Raw genomic sequence first — 17,543 nt, forward strand, 5'->3', positions numbered from 1 at the left:
CTCCCCAAATTAGGAGCCGCTTCCTGCTCTCTCTGGGTCACCATGCTGCGCCTGTTCCGCGTGCTGGGGCGTTTGCGCGCGTGTAGACACTGGACCAAAATCACCGAGCTGTCAGCGAGACTCTCCAGCACCAAAGCTGCTCCGCGGTTCCGAAGAATGGACTACCAGGTAACGCATACTGCGTCCATATGTTATTATGTGTACTCTATATATGGAAATTATTAACAATAATTGTTGAGTTTGTGCGCTTTTGTTTGGACTTTTGGCTGGAAGTTTTATTTTTTGGGCTCGGTTAAAATAACGCAGTAAATTCAGCACACGCTGCTGATTCATAAGTGACAGTTGTTACATAAACCGTTAGAGTTTAAAATCAAAGCGCGGCAATTTTTTTCCGCGTAATGAGCGCGTTCCATTGAGGTCAATACATATTCTTATGGCAAGCCGTATAACATTTATCTATAGCAAACTTTCTATTAATAAAGTGTTATTAGCATTTATTTATGAGATACAACTTTTTTCTTTGCTTCTAGTCACAGGTAATTACAAGCAACTGTTACTGGTAACAAAGCGCAAGTTGTTACCAATAACAAATGAATAGAAAGTTGTCACTGTTTGGATGATAGCAAAGAAATTAGTTCTAGAATTGAATGAATAATCGTGTAATAATGTCCCAATTGGATTGTTTACTAGTGTTTTAAAATAATTAACATAAATGGGCACTAGTTATTTTAAGCAATAGCTGTGAAAACAGCTTGCCATATATTCTGCATACTTTCATAAAGGCCAAGAAAGATCCAGTTTTGTTCATTATTAAGCTTCTTGTATCTCTTATGTTTGTTTATTGTTTGTTTATTAGATAATTAGGTGATGGTTGATACAGTAGATGTCAAATCTGACCAAGTATTATTAGTCAGTGTCACAAAAGATTTATTGGTAGAATTGTTAACATTTGGAATACTGACAAAATGGACAGGAAATATGGAAAGAATATAAATTGTAATTATGGTATATATATATATAAAATATAAGTTTTTTTTTTGTTTTTTTTTAATATAATATATAATCCTTCTCTCTACCAAATCTGTTCACTCCACAGTCCAGATCAGTAGGTGGCGGTAATGCACCTTTAAGTTGGTTTGCCAAAACCGCCAATAAACATCAGAGGAAGAAGAAGAAGAGAAGCGTTTAGCAGCACTGCATGGCAACCCAGAGAAACGCGCTGGCGATAGTAAACAGTAGTGAGTCTGTACGGTGAGCCGGAAGGAGGCGTGGCATGACGCTAGAGTTCCGTGTTGACAGGAAAACTCCCCAAATTAGGAGCCGCTTCCTGCTCTCTCTGGGTCACCATGCTGCGCCTGTTCCGCGTGCTGGGGCGTTTGCGCGCGTGTAGACACTGGACCAAAATCACCGAGCTGTCAGCGAGACTCTCCAGCACCAAAGCTGCTCCGCGGTTCCGAAGAATGGACTACCAGGTAACGCATACTGCGTCCATATGTTATTATGTGTACTCTATATATGGAAATTATTAACAATAATTGTTGAGTTTGTGCGCTTTTGTTTGGACTTTTGGCTGGAAGTTTTATTTTTTGGGCTCGGTTAAAATAACGCAGTAAATTCAGCACACGCTGCTGATTCATAAGTGACAGTTGTTACATAAACCGTTAGAGTTTAAAATCAAAGCGCGGCAATTTTTTTCCGCGTAATGAGCGCGTTCCATTGAGGTCAATACATATTCTTATGGCAAGCCGTATAACATTTATCTATAGCAAACTTTCTATTAATAAAGTGTTATTAGCATTTATTTATGAGATACAACTTTTTTCTTTGCTTCTAGTCACAGGTAATTACAAGCAACTGTTACTGGTAACAAAGCGCAAGTTGTTACCAATAACAAATGAATAGAAAGTTGTCACTGTTTGGATGATAGCAAAGAAATTAGTTCTAGAATTGAATGAATAATCGTGTAATAATGTCCCAATTGGATTGTTTACTAGTGTTTTAAAATAATTAACATAAATGGGCACTAGTTATTTTAAGCAATAGCTGTGAAAACAGCTTGCCATATATTCTGCATACTTTCATAAAGGCCAAGAAAGATCCAGTTTTGTTCATTATTAAGCTTCTTGTATCTCTTATGTTTGTTTATTGTTTGTTTATTAGATAATTAGGTGATGGTTGATACAGTAGATGTCAAATCTGACCAAGTATTATTAGTCAGTGTCACAAAAGATTTATTGGTAGAATTGTTAACATTTGGAATACTGACAAAATGCAGAATTTATTTCTTTAAGGTTAAAAAAATGTAGGAGATTATATAGATTTTCTTGAAACTAGATAATTTGTCAAGGTTTTGAATTTATTAAACCTAACTCTTATATTCGAAATATAGGACATGAAGGGAAATACAAAAAAGACAGTAAAATAACAATTACTGAATGCTTTGCTTATATTTTATGTAATTATGTACATGGTATAGTAGAAGTTTTTTTAAATAAGAACATGAAAGCATTTTAATATTCACGTTTATTAAACTACTTGCATATCTTAGATTTTTAGAATTTTGTTTCTGAGATTTCCTCAGATTTGTTATGGTGTCAGGACTAGATTTGCCTTTACTAAGCATGTTCTATTTTGTTAATAAGTGATTGTCAATATATGCGATTATATTTTGCCTCGTATGATTCATCAGATCACTTTTGCCAACCAACCAAAACATTCAGCAATAAAACATATTAGGTTGTCATTTGTAATATGATTGTACTACATTAACCAGATATTCTGGCTAAACATTGACTAAATATTATGAAAGAGTTCAGAAGTTCAGTTTTTGTTAGTAAAGCAAGAGTAAAGCCTCATTTTGTAGAGGCTAAAGCTTCACATGGACATCTGGCTATTCTCTGAATATCAGCTCAAAATTACACTTATATAGCGAGCTGTAAATCTGGATTGGATGTAAACATGAGAGTTTTGTGAGCTCCAGAGCTGGTGTTTGAGATGGCATGAAATCTTTGAGATCCTGTAGCATTATGAATGTGTTTCAGGATGCGGTTTGCACCCTCAACACCCTCCAGACAAACGCCAGCGCTCTGGAGCAGGTGAAGAGAGAGAGAGGTCATCCTGAGCTCCAGCTGCAGGCCATGAGAGGCTTCCTCCAGCGGGCAGGACTCAAGGTATCAGCGTCACAACACTAAAATACTCATGACTGGAGTGAATGGTATGACCAAAATCATTATATGACTGTAGGAGAGCTTTTATATCACAGTAACTGCATTAATGTTATTTGTGCATTTTGATATCAGTCTCAGCCAATAATCATTCATCCTTGGCTGATTAAGAGATTTAATTGGCAGCTTAGTGAGCGGATATTATACAATTTCTGTTATCAGATATTTTTAATGAATTAGGACAACATTGTGTAAAAATAATTTACATTTTTATATATCAGTGTTTTTAAATGCATCAATAAATGTCAGTGTGCATGCATACATCAAATCTCTGTAAGCACATTGCTTTAGCTTTTGTATATTTTTGTATATTAAAAAACTATTAGGGCTGTCAAAAAAAATTTTGAATTTCGAATATTTGTCGAATTTAAAATAAAAATCCACATTCAAATGCAAAACATTGACTGTGTTATCTTTATTGTGTAGCTTGATTTGTGTATTGTTTGTTTTCTGCATTCTCTCTTTAGTTCACCTCATTTGGTGCAAGTGAGAGAGCGAATCAGAATCAACGGGCAGCCAATAGGAAAAGAGCTTTTCACCAAATACTTCTGGCAGGTGTATTGTCGACTGGAGGAGACAAAGGTGAGACGGATGGTGTTTTTAAGTCAATACGCAATGTAGGCATTCTCTAACATTCACTACTTAAACTTCTTCCTAAGTTGTTTATATACCAGACCAGACATTTTGAAAACGAATGGTAAAAATGGCACAGTCATGAATTATGATGGTTATGAGACAATCCTAAACACATAACATATGATGATAGTGTGAAATATGTTAATACATGCAAATATTAATATATTCAAATCACAATCACTATTGTGATCAGCTAACCTCCACATATCAATAATTGCATATAGAGTTTTACGAATGATTTTAATGCAAGAAACCTTCAAGGAAAAAATTTAATTAAACACAATTTACAAGATTTACTTGTGCATTTGTGAAGAAGTGGTAGCTTTAAACAATGATCTGGTTCTTGAGTTTTAATGCTTTAATTCCTATGAAAGGAGTGCATGTTTCCTGCTGGCTGCTCTGTTACATTCGCATCTGTTCCATGTTAATTGTGTTAAGTGTAAATGTGAGGCGTCTGGTCATGTAATTGCATAATCGCAACAGTATGTCAATCATGTGAGGAAAGAAACAGTGCCGTTTGTTCAAACACCAGAACCTAAAATGTCTCTTTGAAGATCTGCATCCATGTATCCTTCATAAATGGCAATGTACAGCTGTGATATGAGTGATTTTTAAAGGCTTTCTTTGTCATAACATTTGGGTTTAACTTTTCAGGATGCCCATGGTGGTAGCATGCCTGCTTATTTCCGCTTTCTCACCATCTTGGCCTTTCACATCTTTCTGCAGGAGAAGGTGAGCAACATTACTGAACTGTATTATCTGTAAATGTAATCATTTTATTACAACAGTTGAGCCTGTAATGAAACCTACATATCAGATCAACTAATTTGATAGTGATCTACTGCTTGTTTTTTAGTACTCTGTTATCTTATCAGCAATGTCAAAGTTTAATTATTTTGTCTCCGAGATCATTGTCTTTTATTATAAATGCTTAAGATTATTAACCTTCACCTAAATTCTCTGTCTATGTCTCTGCCCCTGTGCAGGTTGATTTGGCTGTCTTTGAGGTTGGGATCGGTGGAGCGTATGACTGCACAAATATCATCAGGTATCACAGCACTATTTAGCCTGGAGTATCTGAGTTTTTACTGTCTCTCTCCCGTCTGCTTCAGTGTAGCGTGTCTAATACTCTCTTTGTGCCTCATTATTCTAGTGTGAACTCCATTTAATATCCATTCGTTTGGCTTTTCATAATTCAAGCGTGACAAATTCCTCTCGTATCAGCCAATCATTGATCGCATTCTTCATGAGTTTTTTTGATCCTATCAGTAATGATCCTGACTGACAATATGAACCAATCAGTGGTCGTGAAAATAAAGAAATCATCTCGCTCTGCATTTTATATGATCTTATGCTCAAGAATACATAATAATGACAGCTTGTCTTTATTCAAAAACACCTTCGCTTTAGTTGCACACAGAATCTTTCTAAAACATTAAAGGAATAGTTCACACAAAAATGAAAATTTGCTGAACAATTACTCACCATCCAAGATGTAGATGAGTTTGTTTCTTCATCAGAACAGATTTGAAGAAATTTAGCATTACATCACTTGCTCACCAATGGATGCTCTGCAGTAAATGGGTGGTGTCAGAATGAGAGTCCAAACTGCTGTTAATAACATCACAATAATCCACATGACTCCAGTCCATCAGTTAACGTCTTGAAGTGAAAAGCTGTGTGTTTGTAAGAAACAAATACATACAAGCCTAATTCAGACCTAAAATACAGACCTAATTCATACAAGTTGAATCACTTCTGTAAGATTTTTCATACGAGTTCCGTTTAGTGTGATAATATTTTGTAATCATTAAAGTACTACAAAACTGAACCTACAAACCCTGTATTAATAATGGGAAGGTTGTCGAGGGATGAAATGACACGGTTAAAGGTGATGTGTATAATATCTACGATTTTTCAACTATCCAGGTGGATGTTTTTGTTGAAAATCATTATTTTGTGTTTGCATTTGGTGCTGCTAATGGGACAGAAATGATACGCTTCACTATAAAGGTGATTGAGGTTTAATTTATTAAAATGTTTTTCCTAGGCGTCCCTGGGTGTGTGGCATCTCCTCTTTAGGCATAGATCACACCAGCATACTGGGAGACACCATTGAGAAAATTGCCTGGCAGAAAGGAGGGATTTTTAAGGTGAATTTTTGTGGCTCTTGTGTGAAAAAGAATTCAAAACTTTGCATGTTAAGAGGATTTTTAGTGAATGTGTTTATTGCAGCCAGGAGTTCCTGCATTCACAGTCAAACAGCCTGATGGGCCGAAGAAGGTGCTTCAAGAGAGAGCAGAAGAAATTGGGGTGAGAAATACAAACATGCACTTCAAATACACAATTCAAAATGTAGTTAATTTGCTCGCATTGTTCTCTGTTTCTCTCTCAGTGTTCGTTATCAGTGTGTCCTGATCTGGAGAAGTATCAGAGCGAGGGTTCGCTCAGGTTGGGTTTAGCTGGTCATCATCAGCGCAGTAACGCTTCTCTGGCTCTACAGCTCTCACACACCTGGCTGCAGAGACACTTCCTCACAGGTGCGTGTTTCTGACTGTGGGTTAGTTCACATACCTCTGTTTGTGTTTTTAATCAGCTGTTTGTTCCTCAGATCCCGCATCATCATCTCCAGTGGAGTTCAGTGGTGTGAGTCCAGCTCCAGCCTTCCAGCCCAGTCCTGCAATGATAAAAGGTCTGGAAAAACACACTATACAGCCCAATTAAAAGCTCATTTTTGAAACCTAGTGAACTGCTTTGATGTGTGCTGCCTACATAGGCAGCAACAAGCAAGAGACAGGGATGTTATTGCTGCATTTTAAAATGTATCTATTTCATGCACAAATACTTTCTCAAATATGTAATTAAAATGGCCACTTTTGAGATTTGAACTTGCAGCCTTTTGGTTACTTGTCCTGATATTTAATCACTACGGTTACAAAATTACTAAATCACAGTCTTGGAAAGGTCATAGTGCATTTAGCAGTTGTAGGTAATATATATATGATGTTTTCACAGGTCTTGCTGAGACTGAGTGGCCTGGGCGCAATCAAACACTAAAACACGGTCCTGTGACGTATTTCCTGGACGGAGCTCATACCACACGCAGCATGCAGGCCTGTGTCCGCTGGTTCAATGAGATCGCACCACAACATGAGAGAAATGCAGGGTGAGAAGGCCTTCCTCTTTTACTCAGACAGTAGAGCATGGTGTTATTAAAGGGATAGTTCACCCCAAATTAAAAATTCTGCCATTAATTACTCGCCCTCGGGCCGTTCCAAACCCGTAAGACCTCTGTTCATCTTCGGAACACAATTTAAAGGGATCATATGATGCGATTTCAAGTTTTCCTTTCTCTTTGGAGTGTTACAAGCTGTTCGTGAATAGATAAGATCCCTAAAGTTGCAAAGACTAAAGTCTCAAACCCAAAGAGATATTCTTTATAAAAGTTAAGATTCATCCACGCACTCCTAAAACGCCTCATTTAAACATGCCCCCACGTCTACGTCATGATGTGGGAAGATTTGCATAATGCCCCCCAAATGGAAGGAGGCGTAACTTCATTGTTGCTGCAGCCGCCATGTTGTGAAGATGCTGTGTGTTTTGTTGCGAAAGCGAAAATACTTTGTTTGGCCTTCCAAAAGAGGACACGACTAGAAATCAGTGGTTAAGTTGTATTTACAACACAGTTCCAGAACACTTCAACCCAATTATTCAGATGTGTGCAGCACATTTTATGGAGGAGCTGGTTCTTGATCCTGGGAAGGCTGTTTTCTATAAAGTTGGGCAGTTCCAACTTTGCAAGGACAGTCTGGCATTTCTGACTCACAGCCTGTAAGTACGTTTTCATATTAAAAGAATTTGCCACTGACGATTCAAACGTGAGTTTTGAGCAGTGTAGAGTAGCGCTTGTTGTTGTTTGTCATTTCTCCGATCACAAATGCAGACATGGTTTTATGTTTACACGGCGCGACACATTTCATTACACCAAATACACTAAATAATGTTCTTTTTACCAACATCATATGACCCCTTTAAGATATTTTTGATAAAATCTGAGAGCTCTCTGACCCTCCCATAGACAGCAAGGAAACTACCACGATCAAGGCACAGAAACATAGCAAGGACATCGGTAAAATAGTCTGTGACATCAGAAAAAATAGTTGAATTAAGTCATTATTTTTGTTTTCTTTGTGCACATAAAGTATTCTCGTAGCTTCATAACATTACGGTTGAATCACTGATGTCACATGGACTATTTTAACGATGTCCTTACTACCTTTCTGGGCCTTGAACGTTTCAGTTGTGTTGCTGTCTATGCAGGGTCAGAGAGCTCTCGGATTTCATCAAAAATATCTTAATTTGTTTTCAGAAGATGGAACAACATGAAGGTGAGTAATTAATACCAGAATTTTTCATTTTTGGGTGAACTATCCCTTTACCGCCGGGTCATGGGTTCCATTCCCGGGGAAGCTGTGAACTGATAAAATACATGTATACATTGAATGCTGTGTAAGTTGTTTTAGATAAAAGCATCTGCATAATGCAACTGTGCAAATGTAAATAAGGACCAAAACGATCTGTTTTCTAAAATACTTCTATGTTTGTAACTTTAAAACTGAAAGGTTTAAATGCAAATCTAAAGACATGTAGTAGAAACTCGAGAATATATTCAGTGGAGCCAAACAGTGGATCTTGAATTGTGTGTATCAGCAGACAGCGTTGGTGTTTAATGCTCTTTGTGTTTGTAGGGGTCCGGTGGTGAGGGTCCTCTTATTCAACGCTACAGGAGAGAGAGACTGTGGTGCTATGCTCAAACTGCTCGTAGTGAGTTATTTCACACTTTTTAATCATATTAATCTGCACTAAGCCAACCAGACTCATGTTTGTTTGTATTATTAGCATTCTAACGATTGTTCTTTGTTATAGCCCTGTTTTTTTGATTTTGCCGTGTTCTGTCCAAACATCACAGAGGCCATAGCGACCTGTAATGCAGGTAAGAGATGCTTCCAGCCACCGTCCTGTGTAAGAGATCCAGACGCACAAGATGATATGAGATCTAGTCAATCAATAAGAGGTGATGATAGATGTTTTGAGTGGTTCAGGAACAAATTTTTGGTGATTTTATCCCAGTTTTAAGATGTCTTAAGAGTGCTGACTAACTAGGCAACATTTTATGGATGAATTGAACTTTTAGCATGAAGATCGATGATGAAGGCTTTCTAGATTTTGCCTTTATAGATGTATTGGCCAAAATATCACAATCAGGCTATCCCGAAAAGCAGTGCAACGATATATATATATATATATTATTAAATAAATACATTTTATTTGGATTGAATTTATAAAAAAAATGTAATTCAAGTTTAATTAAACGATACTGAATTACATGATTATGAATTAATTTTTTTATTTAATATTGAAACATTGATAAAATAGTTTAGGAAACTCATTTAAAATGTGCTTTTATATCCAATATTTGTAAGCGTTTCCTTTGTATTTTTTGCTTTTTAGATTATTGAGTTGTTTACTTAGCAAAATTAACATCAGACTATTAGAATGAACTCCCTCGTGCTGTTATGTTGAGTTTTTGTGAGATTCTTGATAATTTTACATGAAGATTGTTTCAGATAAATCACTTAAAAGATTTTATTTTGGTTAGAATGCTGCATTACAAGAAGGTTTATTTGCATTCTGCATTTTAATAACACACTCTGTCCTTCAGACCAACAGAACTTTAATGTTTCTGTGGAGAACATGCTCACACGTTGCCTGGACAACCAGCAGAGCTGGCGTGTTCTGAATGGCCAGGAGGAGAAGCCAGAGGCGGAGCTTCTGATCGGAGGCGGTTTGCCATTGGTGGCAGAAAGACACAGGGACACACTGGTGTTTCCCTGCATCCTCAGCGCTCTGCAGTGGATCAGTCAGGGAAGAGACTCGGTACTGTCAGACCCAAACAAATGTGTCATACCCGTTAAACCTAGCATAAATGCGAAAGCCGCTCTGCTACGAGAGGCTGTAAACATACACGTCCTCATCACAGGTAGTTTACACCTGGTGGGAGGGGCTTTAAAACACTTGGACCCTGCTTTAAACTCATAACAGACATATGTATGTGTCTGCAGTGCCAGACATCCAGCCAAACACAGCAAGTGCGCCACCTAGTGCCTGAACCCTCTGTCCCAGTACTCAAAGGAGTAGTTCACCCAAAAATAAAAATTTGCTTAAAGTTTACTCACCCTCAGACCATCTAAGATATAGATGAATTTGTTCCTTCATCAGAACAGATTTAGAGAAATTCACCAATGGATCCTCTGCAGTGAATGGGTGCCATCAGAATGAGAGTCCAAACAGCTGATAAAATCACAATAATCCACAAGTAATATACACCAATCCAGTCCATCAGTTAACGTCTTGTGAGGAAAAAAGCTGAATGTTTGTGAGAAAATTCATCATGAAGGCGTTTTAACTTGAAACAACATTTTTTTAGTACTGTTTTAGGCTGTTTTGGCTAGTAAACGGTGCTTGAGCTGTGCATGTTTTTTACCTGATTCAGACGAGACAACTTTTTCACTGCAGAAAGCAATATTATAGACTCATATTTTAGCTGAAATCAAAGGTTTAAAGCTAAATTGTCTTAATAGTGGATTTGTTTCTTATAATCATGCATCTTTTCCTTCACACGATGTTAACTGATGGACTGGAGTGGTGTGGATTACTTGTGGATTATTGTGATGTTTTTATCAGCTGTTTGGACTGTCATTCTGACGGCACCCATTCACTGCTGAGGATCCATTGCTGAGCAAGTGATGTAATGCTAAACAGATTCTCCAAATCTAATGAACAAACAAACTCCGCTACATCTTGGATGGCCCGAGGGCGAGTACACTGTCAGCTAGTTTTAATTTTTGGGTGAACTATTCCTTCAGCAGTTCACTCTGTGAAGATGTACTGCAAAATTCACAGCAAATCATGGATGAAATCTTTTCTTCTTGAATCCATTCATTCTACGTCCCGAAGAGCATTGGACCAGTTCATCAGTTTATGTAAAAAGCACATAAATCCGAATCTACTTGAGCTGTTTGTTTACTTTATTGGGATACTTCAATTTGAAGTACTTAAAGTGCATTCAGTTCATTTTCTGTGTAAGCTTCTTTATTTTACACTACAGTTTTGGTGTTTTTAACCGGATCTTTCCATTCATGAAATAGAAAGTCCTGTTCATCAGTGTTTGTTATTTTTTTTATTTTCATTTTTTTTATTGCACCGAAATAATTGTGCCATAAATAAGACATTGTTCTCTAATGTAATATTAATGTGTAATTTCTAACACATGCATGGGAAGGTTTGCATTCACAAGTGGATGCAAAACGATGTTCAAAGCATTTCAACACTGCGGTACCCACATCTGTTCATAGTGAATAAAAATGTGTTTTGTGTGCGTGTATATACATCAGAGGACTGGAGGTGTCAAATATGACTTATGTTTTGAATCTTAATGTAATTTAATTTTTTGTAGCATTTTATGTACTGTAGTAGACAGGAGAGTGTATAATCTAGAAACAAGCTGCTATTTTCAAATGCAGCCTGGATTTTTGAACATGCTAACTTGGTTTTGGGATATATGAAAGATTGGATAATTATTATAACAATAATGTGACTAAATATTAATTTTGATCAATAAAGATCATACCGCTCTTGTCTTAAAGTGCCATAGGGTGCTATTAAAAATACTTATGTATTGTATATACCAGATGAAAAATGAATAAAAATTCAAACAAGTTTGTCTATATTGTATCAATTCTTATTACATATAATAATGTTTAATGTTTTTCTATCCTATGTTAATGAGATATGAGTTTAGGTATGGTTTTGTCGGATAAAATACGTTTTATCACAATATGTTTAAATCTACAAATAAAAACATTTGTAGAGTAGCTTTATGTAATAACTGGATCTTTCGGGCGGCAGGTGGCGGTAGAGTTTTTCTTGGCGCGGTTGAATCTGTCCTGCGGACCGCAGAGGAACAGCAAGGATGCAGCGCGACAAAACCGGAAGCTCCGGCGGTGGGGATAAGTACGAATATTTTAATAATATTCTATGTCTTATCAGTCATTTAAAATATTAAAAACTCGATTTTGTTTATCTTTAACATGTCAAGCACGTATTTGTACTGTTTAAATATAGTTAGTCTTTTAAACAACGGTGTGGGTTTGGTTTTTGTCTTTGTCGGGGCCGAATGAAGAACACGAAATCACCCACACAACCAAAACAGCATCTTAAAAGACTAAATATTGTCGTATTTAAAACATAAATTTGCCAAAATGCGTCTGTACGAGTGTTGTAATTATAATTAGCTCAGTGTAAGAACAGCAGAAGGTAAAGAGAGCTCTTCATCGTGTTTAAAAACAAAATGTGTATGTTGTGTGTGTTTAGGCCGGACAGAGAGACCGCCATCATGTCTAAATACTATGATGGGGTCGAGTTTCCCTTCTGTGATGAATTCTCCAAATATGAGAAGCTTGCGAAGATCGGCCAGGGCACCTTCGGGTGAGTAATCCTATTTGATGCTTGTATACGTAAATAAACCGTAATATACATTTAATCCCTTTATTACTGTTGTAATCCACTGTCAGGAAAACAGTGGCTAATAATGTCTATAGGGGTCATTAAAGGAATAGTTTGTTTCTTCTTCAGATTTGGAGAAATATAGCATTCCATCACTTGCTCACCAATGGATCCTCTGCAGTGAATGGGTGCCGTCAGAATGAGAGTCCAAACAGCTGATAAAAACATCACCATAATCCACAAGTAATTCACACGACTCCAGTCCATCAATTAATGTCTTGTGAAGTGAAAATATCCTTGTTTGTAATTAACAAATCCATCATTAAGATGTATTTAACTTCAAACTATTGCTAAAAAACCGACTAAGGCTAAGTCTCCAGTGAAAAAGTAGTCTCTGAATCAGGAGATAAATATGCACAGATCAAGCACCATATGTGGGTGGATTTTGATGTGAGAGGACAACAGGGGATGGACTTTTTCCAATGGAGGAAGAGATTATGGATTATGGACTCATATTTTGGCCAGACGTGATGGTTTAAAGTTAAAAGGCCACAGTGGATTTGCTTTCTGCAAGTTAACACACAACTTTTCACCTCACAGGACAATAACTGATGGACTGGAGTCGTGTGGATTATTGTGATGTTTTTATCAGTGATGTAATACTAAATTTCTCCAAATCTGATTTTGATGAAGATGGATGACCTGTGAGTCTGAGTAAATATAAAGCAAATTGTCATTTTTGGGTGAACTGTTTCTTTAAACTTTATGCTTTATTTTGGATTAGAAGTAACCAAAGTGATTGCTGGTTGGATTACCTATAAGGTTGAGTGATTCACTGATGTGTTTTCTCTCTGTAGGGAGGTGTTCAAGGCCAAACACAGACAGACGGGGAAGAAGGTGGCTTTAAAAAAAGTACTTATGGAGAATGAGAAAGAAGGGGTGAGAACATGTAGCATCCATCCTACACAGAAATCAAGTTATACAGTTATTGGACTCTTGATTTAAATGCAGATGTCACACATTTAAATGTGTTTGTGCTCTTCTCCTCAGTTTCCCATCACTGCTCTGAGGGAAATCAAGATCTTACAGCTGCTCAAACATGAGAATGTGGTGAACCTCATTGAGATCTGCAGGACAAAAGGTGAAGAAGACCTACACAATTCGTGTTTACTTTTAATCTTCCCATGGTGTATCTGCTGTTTTTTTACATGCAAATGTGGCTTTAAAAGCATTAATGTCCTTATCTCCACATTCTCACGGTCATAGACAATCTGGAAATATCAAGGAATTTTAAAATTGTGAATTTCAGACCCAGAAAAGTCATCGAAATGAGTGAAATTGTAAAAGTCAAAGACACTTTGTTTTTTGTTTTGCTCATAATCATATATAATACATAACCATCTAATAATCATAATCATATAATAATCATAACAATCATAGTAATCACATAAATTCATTATTCAAAAAGTGTTGAGTCCATGTAACTATGACTAGAGTTCCTGTTACTCACCCTATTTCAAATAATAGAAAGTGTGTTAAATTACATTTTGTCTTGCTTTTGATTGCAGGATTATGGATTATTATAACAGTTTATTTTTCTCGTCTCTTCTTCTCCAGCCACCCAGTTTAACCGTTATAAGGGCAGCATCTATCTAGTGTTTGATTTCTGTGAGCACGACCTCGCTGGACTGCTGAGCAACGCTAATGTTAAATTCACTCTGGCTGAGATTAAGAAGGTGATGCAGATGCTGCTGAACGGACTCTACTACATACACAGAAACAAGGTGAGACAATGTGATCGCTTACAGTTTGCCTGGTAATATTCCCAGATTATCTGATGTAAATGTGGCTAAGAAACAGGCCCAGGGTTGTCACTGTGATGTAAGGGCCCAGACTGAAGTATTGTGTGTTTGTGTCAGATCCTCCACAGAGACATGAAAGCAGCTAATGTTCTGATCACCAGAGAAGGTGTTCTGAAGCTGGCTGATTTTGGATTGGCCAGAGCGTTTAGTTTGGCTAAGAACAGTCAGGGGAACCGCTACACAAACCGGGTCGTCACACTGTGGTATCGACCGCCTGAACTGCTGCTGGGTAAGTGAAACACATCTTAAACACTTGTAGTGGGATATAATGATTGTTTTATCACTGTGAGTATTTATTTTTTGTTAGGTGAGAGAGACTACGGGCCTCCCATAGATCTGTGGGGTGGAGGGTGTATCATGGCAGAGATGTGGACCAGAAGCCCCATCATGCAGGGCAACACAGAACAGCACCAGCTCACCCTCATTAGTCAGCTGTGTGGCTCTGTTACTCCTGAGGTAACACACACACAGAACTATACTTTAGACCTCTTTACACATGGTTTTTACATCTACTTTGGGTGGTCAGATCACAAAATGATGTTTTAAATATTTGCATGTTCAAATGTGTCTAAAGTTCCACTTCTGATCCGTTTTTTTTCAAATTAATATAAGGAAGAGCTTAAAAATTAATTATTATACAAATACATGCTAGTATTTTTTTCTTTATTTGTTTGTATTTTTTAAAAAATAACTACAAAAAGTAAAAATATGAAACTGGATTGGTATTTTATTTTATACATTTTTTTTTTTTTGCTTAAATTTATCATGAAATTAATACAAAAACAAATATTAAGCTTAAGCCCATGCTAATTTTTACATTTATCTGTTAGCATATTTCACAAAATGAGTACAAAAAGCATAAATATGAAACTTGAATTCATGTATATTCATGCATATATTTAACAATATTCATGTGAATTTGTGCATAGCCATGCATATATTTAACAAAAAAATAAATAAATAAAAGAGTAAAATCATAAATATAGAACTTAAATCCGTGTTGGCTTTTTAAATATTTATTTGCATATATTTAACATAAGTACAAAAGGCATGAATATAAAACTATTGAATTATTAAATTAAATATTACATTTTTATTTACTTGATTATATTTAACCAAAATGAGTACAAAAATGTTAAATAAAAAAAAAAGTTACTTTGCATATTTTATCAAATCAGAACAAAAAGCATAAATATGAAACTGGAATTCATACTAAATATCATAAAATCCTACAAAAATCATAAATGTAAAACTTGAATCCATGTTTCATATTTAAGTCTTATTTATAAGTCTGTATTCTGTGCTGTCTCAGGTTTGGCCCGGTGTGGATAAGAAGTATGAGCTGTATCAGAAGATGGAGCTTCCTAAGGGTCAGAAGCGTAAGGTGAAGGACAGACTGAAGGCTTATGTGAAAGACCCGTACGCTCTGGACCTCATCGACAGACTGCTGGTTCTGGATCCGGCTCAGAGAATAGACAGCGACGATGCTCTCAACCACGACTTCTTCTGGTCCGACCCCATGCCCTCCGACCTCAAAAACATGCTCTCCACACACAACACCTCCATGTTTGAGTACCTGGCACCGCCACGCAGGAGAGGTCACATGCCCCAGCAGCCAGCCAATCAGAACAGAAACCCTGCCACCACCAGCCAATCAGAGTTCGACAGGGTGTTTTGATTTGTCGGGCCGGCTGTGATTAAGAAGGAGAGAGAGACTTCTGATTGAATAGGAGGAACCTTTAGTGATCTCACCTGATGACAAAATATAAGACATTTCCACATATATCTTGAGTTAGTGTTTCATCACAGTGTTGTGTTGGACATCAATGGAGCAGGCAGATACAGTTCCTGTTGTTTAGTGTTTGCACTCACAGACGCTTTATCTAGATTACAAAAAAAAATACTGATCATTAATAAGATGAGTTCAGTTGATATGAATTACAGAATCCATTCTGAGCTGATCCAACAACAGCATGAGTTTATTGTGCTGCCAGTGTATTGCGGGAGAAAAAAGAAGTGTACGTAATGTTTTCAGACAGATTCAGTGTAGTGTTGAATACAAGTCTGCTTTTCCCATTGAAAATACTTCTGAAAATATGTTTAGTCTGGGAGAGCCATTAACCATTATTTAAACACCTGGTCATCTTTTCAGATTTGATTGTTACTTTAGTTTTTTAAGGATGTTTTTATTTGTAAGATCATGTGTTTTTGTTGGGATATTGGTGTATAAGTTACTTGTAAGTATAATACACTAATAAAACCTTTCACATTTCCCACCTTTGTTTTGTGACTGGGGGTAATTGTGGAGAGAACCTTGTCTGAGAAAAAAAGTGTCTATAAGTCGGCTTTTGTTTCAACGCTAAAAAGAAATTTGTGGTTGGATCTGGATGAAATATCACCCACAAATAAATCCATTTGTATAAGTGTTCATAAGAATTTACAACTTACAGGTAATAAAGACTTAAAGGTCAAGATTAAACAAATCAAAACTAAATATTTTGTACCCCTTAAACCTTCTTAAGTTCCCCAGATCCCCTGACTGGTCAGTTGGGCCAAGAAGTAAGACAAACTTTACTGTTTAGTATAACTTTTAACTTGGAAAAAGTAACTCGCCTAATCACAATGAATCATAATTTAAGTAGTTTCTAATCATTTGTGCTCAAACCTTTAGAAAATGCGACCATCTAGTACTGGAAAGAATACACTGCCAAACAATTACAAACGATTACATGTTAGGCCACTGAAAATATGTAATGCAACTATATTTATATTTTGAAGCGTTGCAATGTTAATGTATTAGTATTAGTAATTAGTGCTGGGCCTCATAAAGCACTAAGGCGGTTAAGGTTAGAAGGGATACAGCTAAAGCTTTCCTCTGACTGTTCGGCGAAAACATTCAAAACTTTGAGAGTCAAAAACAGCCTGATGGTTACTAAAAAAATATAGCAGGCTTCAGCTGTGTCCGAAATCGCTCGCTCATTCACTTATTCAATAATCCCTATATATTGTATGGTAGTTGATTGCACTATATAGGGGATAGGGAGACTAATCCCTATATATTGTATTAGGGGTCGACCGATATGTGTTTTTCAAGGCCGATGCCGATACCGATTATTACAGATCAAGTAGACCGATAACCGATATTTTGAACCGATATATATGTCTGGTGTAAAAATGAAAATGAATGTCAAAATTAAGAATAACAAGGGCTCTGACAAAAACTGCCTTCCCTGGTGTTGGTTGAATGTAGTACTCC

General features: G+C 36.7%; 2 protein-coding genes across 2 annotated transcripts; both read left to right on the forward strand.

The window, feature by feature from the left end:
* Window positions 1-1,198: 1,198 nt before the first annotated feature.
* fpgs (folylpolyglutamate synthase) lies at window positions 1,199-10,142 on the forward strand. Its single transcript, XM_016451293.1, has 13 exons — window positions 1,199-1,472; window positions 3,042-3,170; window positions 3,651-3,806; window positions 4,515-4,592; window positions 4,847-4,908; window positions 5,911-6,013; window positions 6,096-6,173; window positions 6,256-6,400; window positions 6,472-6,552; window positions 6,876-7,026; window positions 8,609-8,684; window positions 8,787-8,853; window positions 9,583-10,142. Exons 1-13 carry the CDS (start codon window positions 1,347-1,349, stop codon window positions 9,957-9,959), a joined length of 1,629 nt encoding a protein of 542 aa, XP_016306779.1. The 5' UTR covers window positions 1,199-1,346; the 3' UTR covers window positions 9,960-10,142.
* Window positions 10,143-11,835: 1,693 nt separating this feature from the next.
* Window positions 11,836-16,559, forward strand: cdk9 (cyclin-dependent kinase 9 (CDC2-related kinase)). Its single transcript, XM_016451266.1, has 8 exons — window positions 11,836-11,933; window positions 12,294-12,407; window positions 13,283-13,364; window positions 13,476-13,566; window positions 14,043-14,209; window positions 14,345-14,516; window positions 14,595-14,743; window positions 15,600-16,559. The coding sequence occupies exons 1-8, from the start codon at window positions 11,893-11,895 to the stop codon at window positions 15,963-15,965; spliced, it is 1,182 nt and encodes a 393-aa protein (XP_016306752.1). The 5' UTR covers window positions 11,836-11,892; the 3' UTR covers window positions 15,966-16,559.
* The last annotated feature ends 984 nt before the right edge of the window (window positions 16,560-17,543 follow it).

This window comes from Sinocyclocheilus anshuiensis, unplaced genomic scaffold, assembly GCF_001515605.1.
Source record: "Sinocyclocheilus anshuiensis isolate Anshui unplaced genomic scaffold, SAMN03320099.WGS_v1.1 scaffold1425, whole genome shotgun sequence".
NCBI lineage: Eukaryota > Metazoa > Chordata > Actinopteri > Cypriniformes > Cyprinidae > Sinocyclocheilus > Sinocyclocheilus anshuiensis.

Bases quoted from the DNA above. Each gene is read 5' to 3' on its own strand.
- cdk9 (XM_016451266.1), top strand. From the start codon at position 11,893: ATGCAGCGCGACAAAACCGGAAGCTCCGGCGGTGGGGATAA. The intron at 12,408-13,282 runs GTGAGTAATCCT...TTCTCTCTGTAG, and splicing joins ATCGGCCAGGGCACCTTCGG to GGAGGTGTTCAAGGCCAAAC. The intron at 13,567-14,042 runs GTGAAGAAGACC...CTTCTTCTCCAG, and splicing joins TGAGATCTGCAGGACAAAAG to CCACCCAGTTTAACCGTTAT.
- fpgs (XM_016451293.1), top strand. From the start codon at position 1,347: ATGCTGCGCCTGTTCCGCGTGCTGGGGCGTTTGCGCGCGTGTAGACAC. The intron at 3,807-4,514 runs GTGAGACGGATG...TTAACTTTTCAG, and splicing joins GTCGACTGGAGGAGACAAAG to GATGCCCATGGTGGTAGCAT. The intron at 6,553-6,875 runs GTCTGGAAAAAC...ATGTTTTCACAG, and splicing joins CAGTCCTGCAATGATAAAAG to GTCTTGCTGAGACTGAGTGG.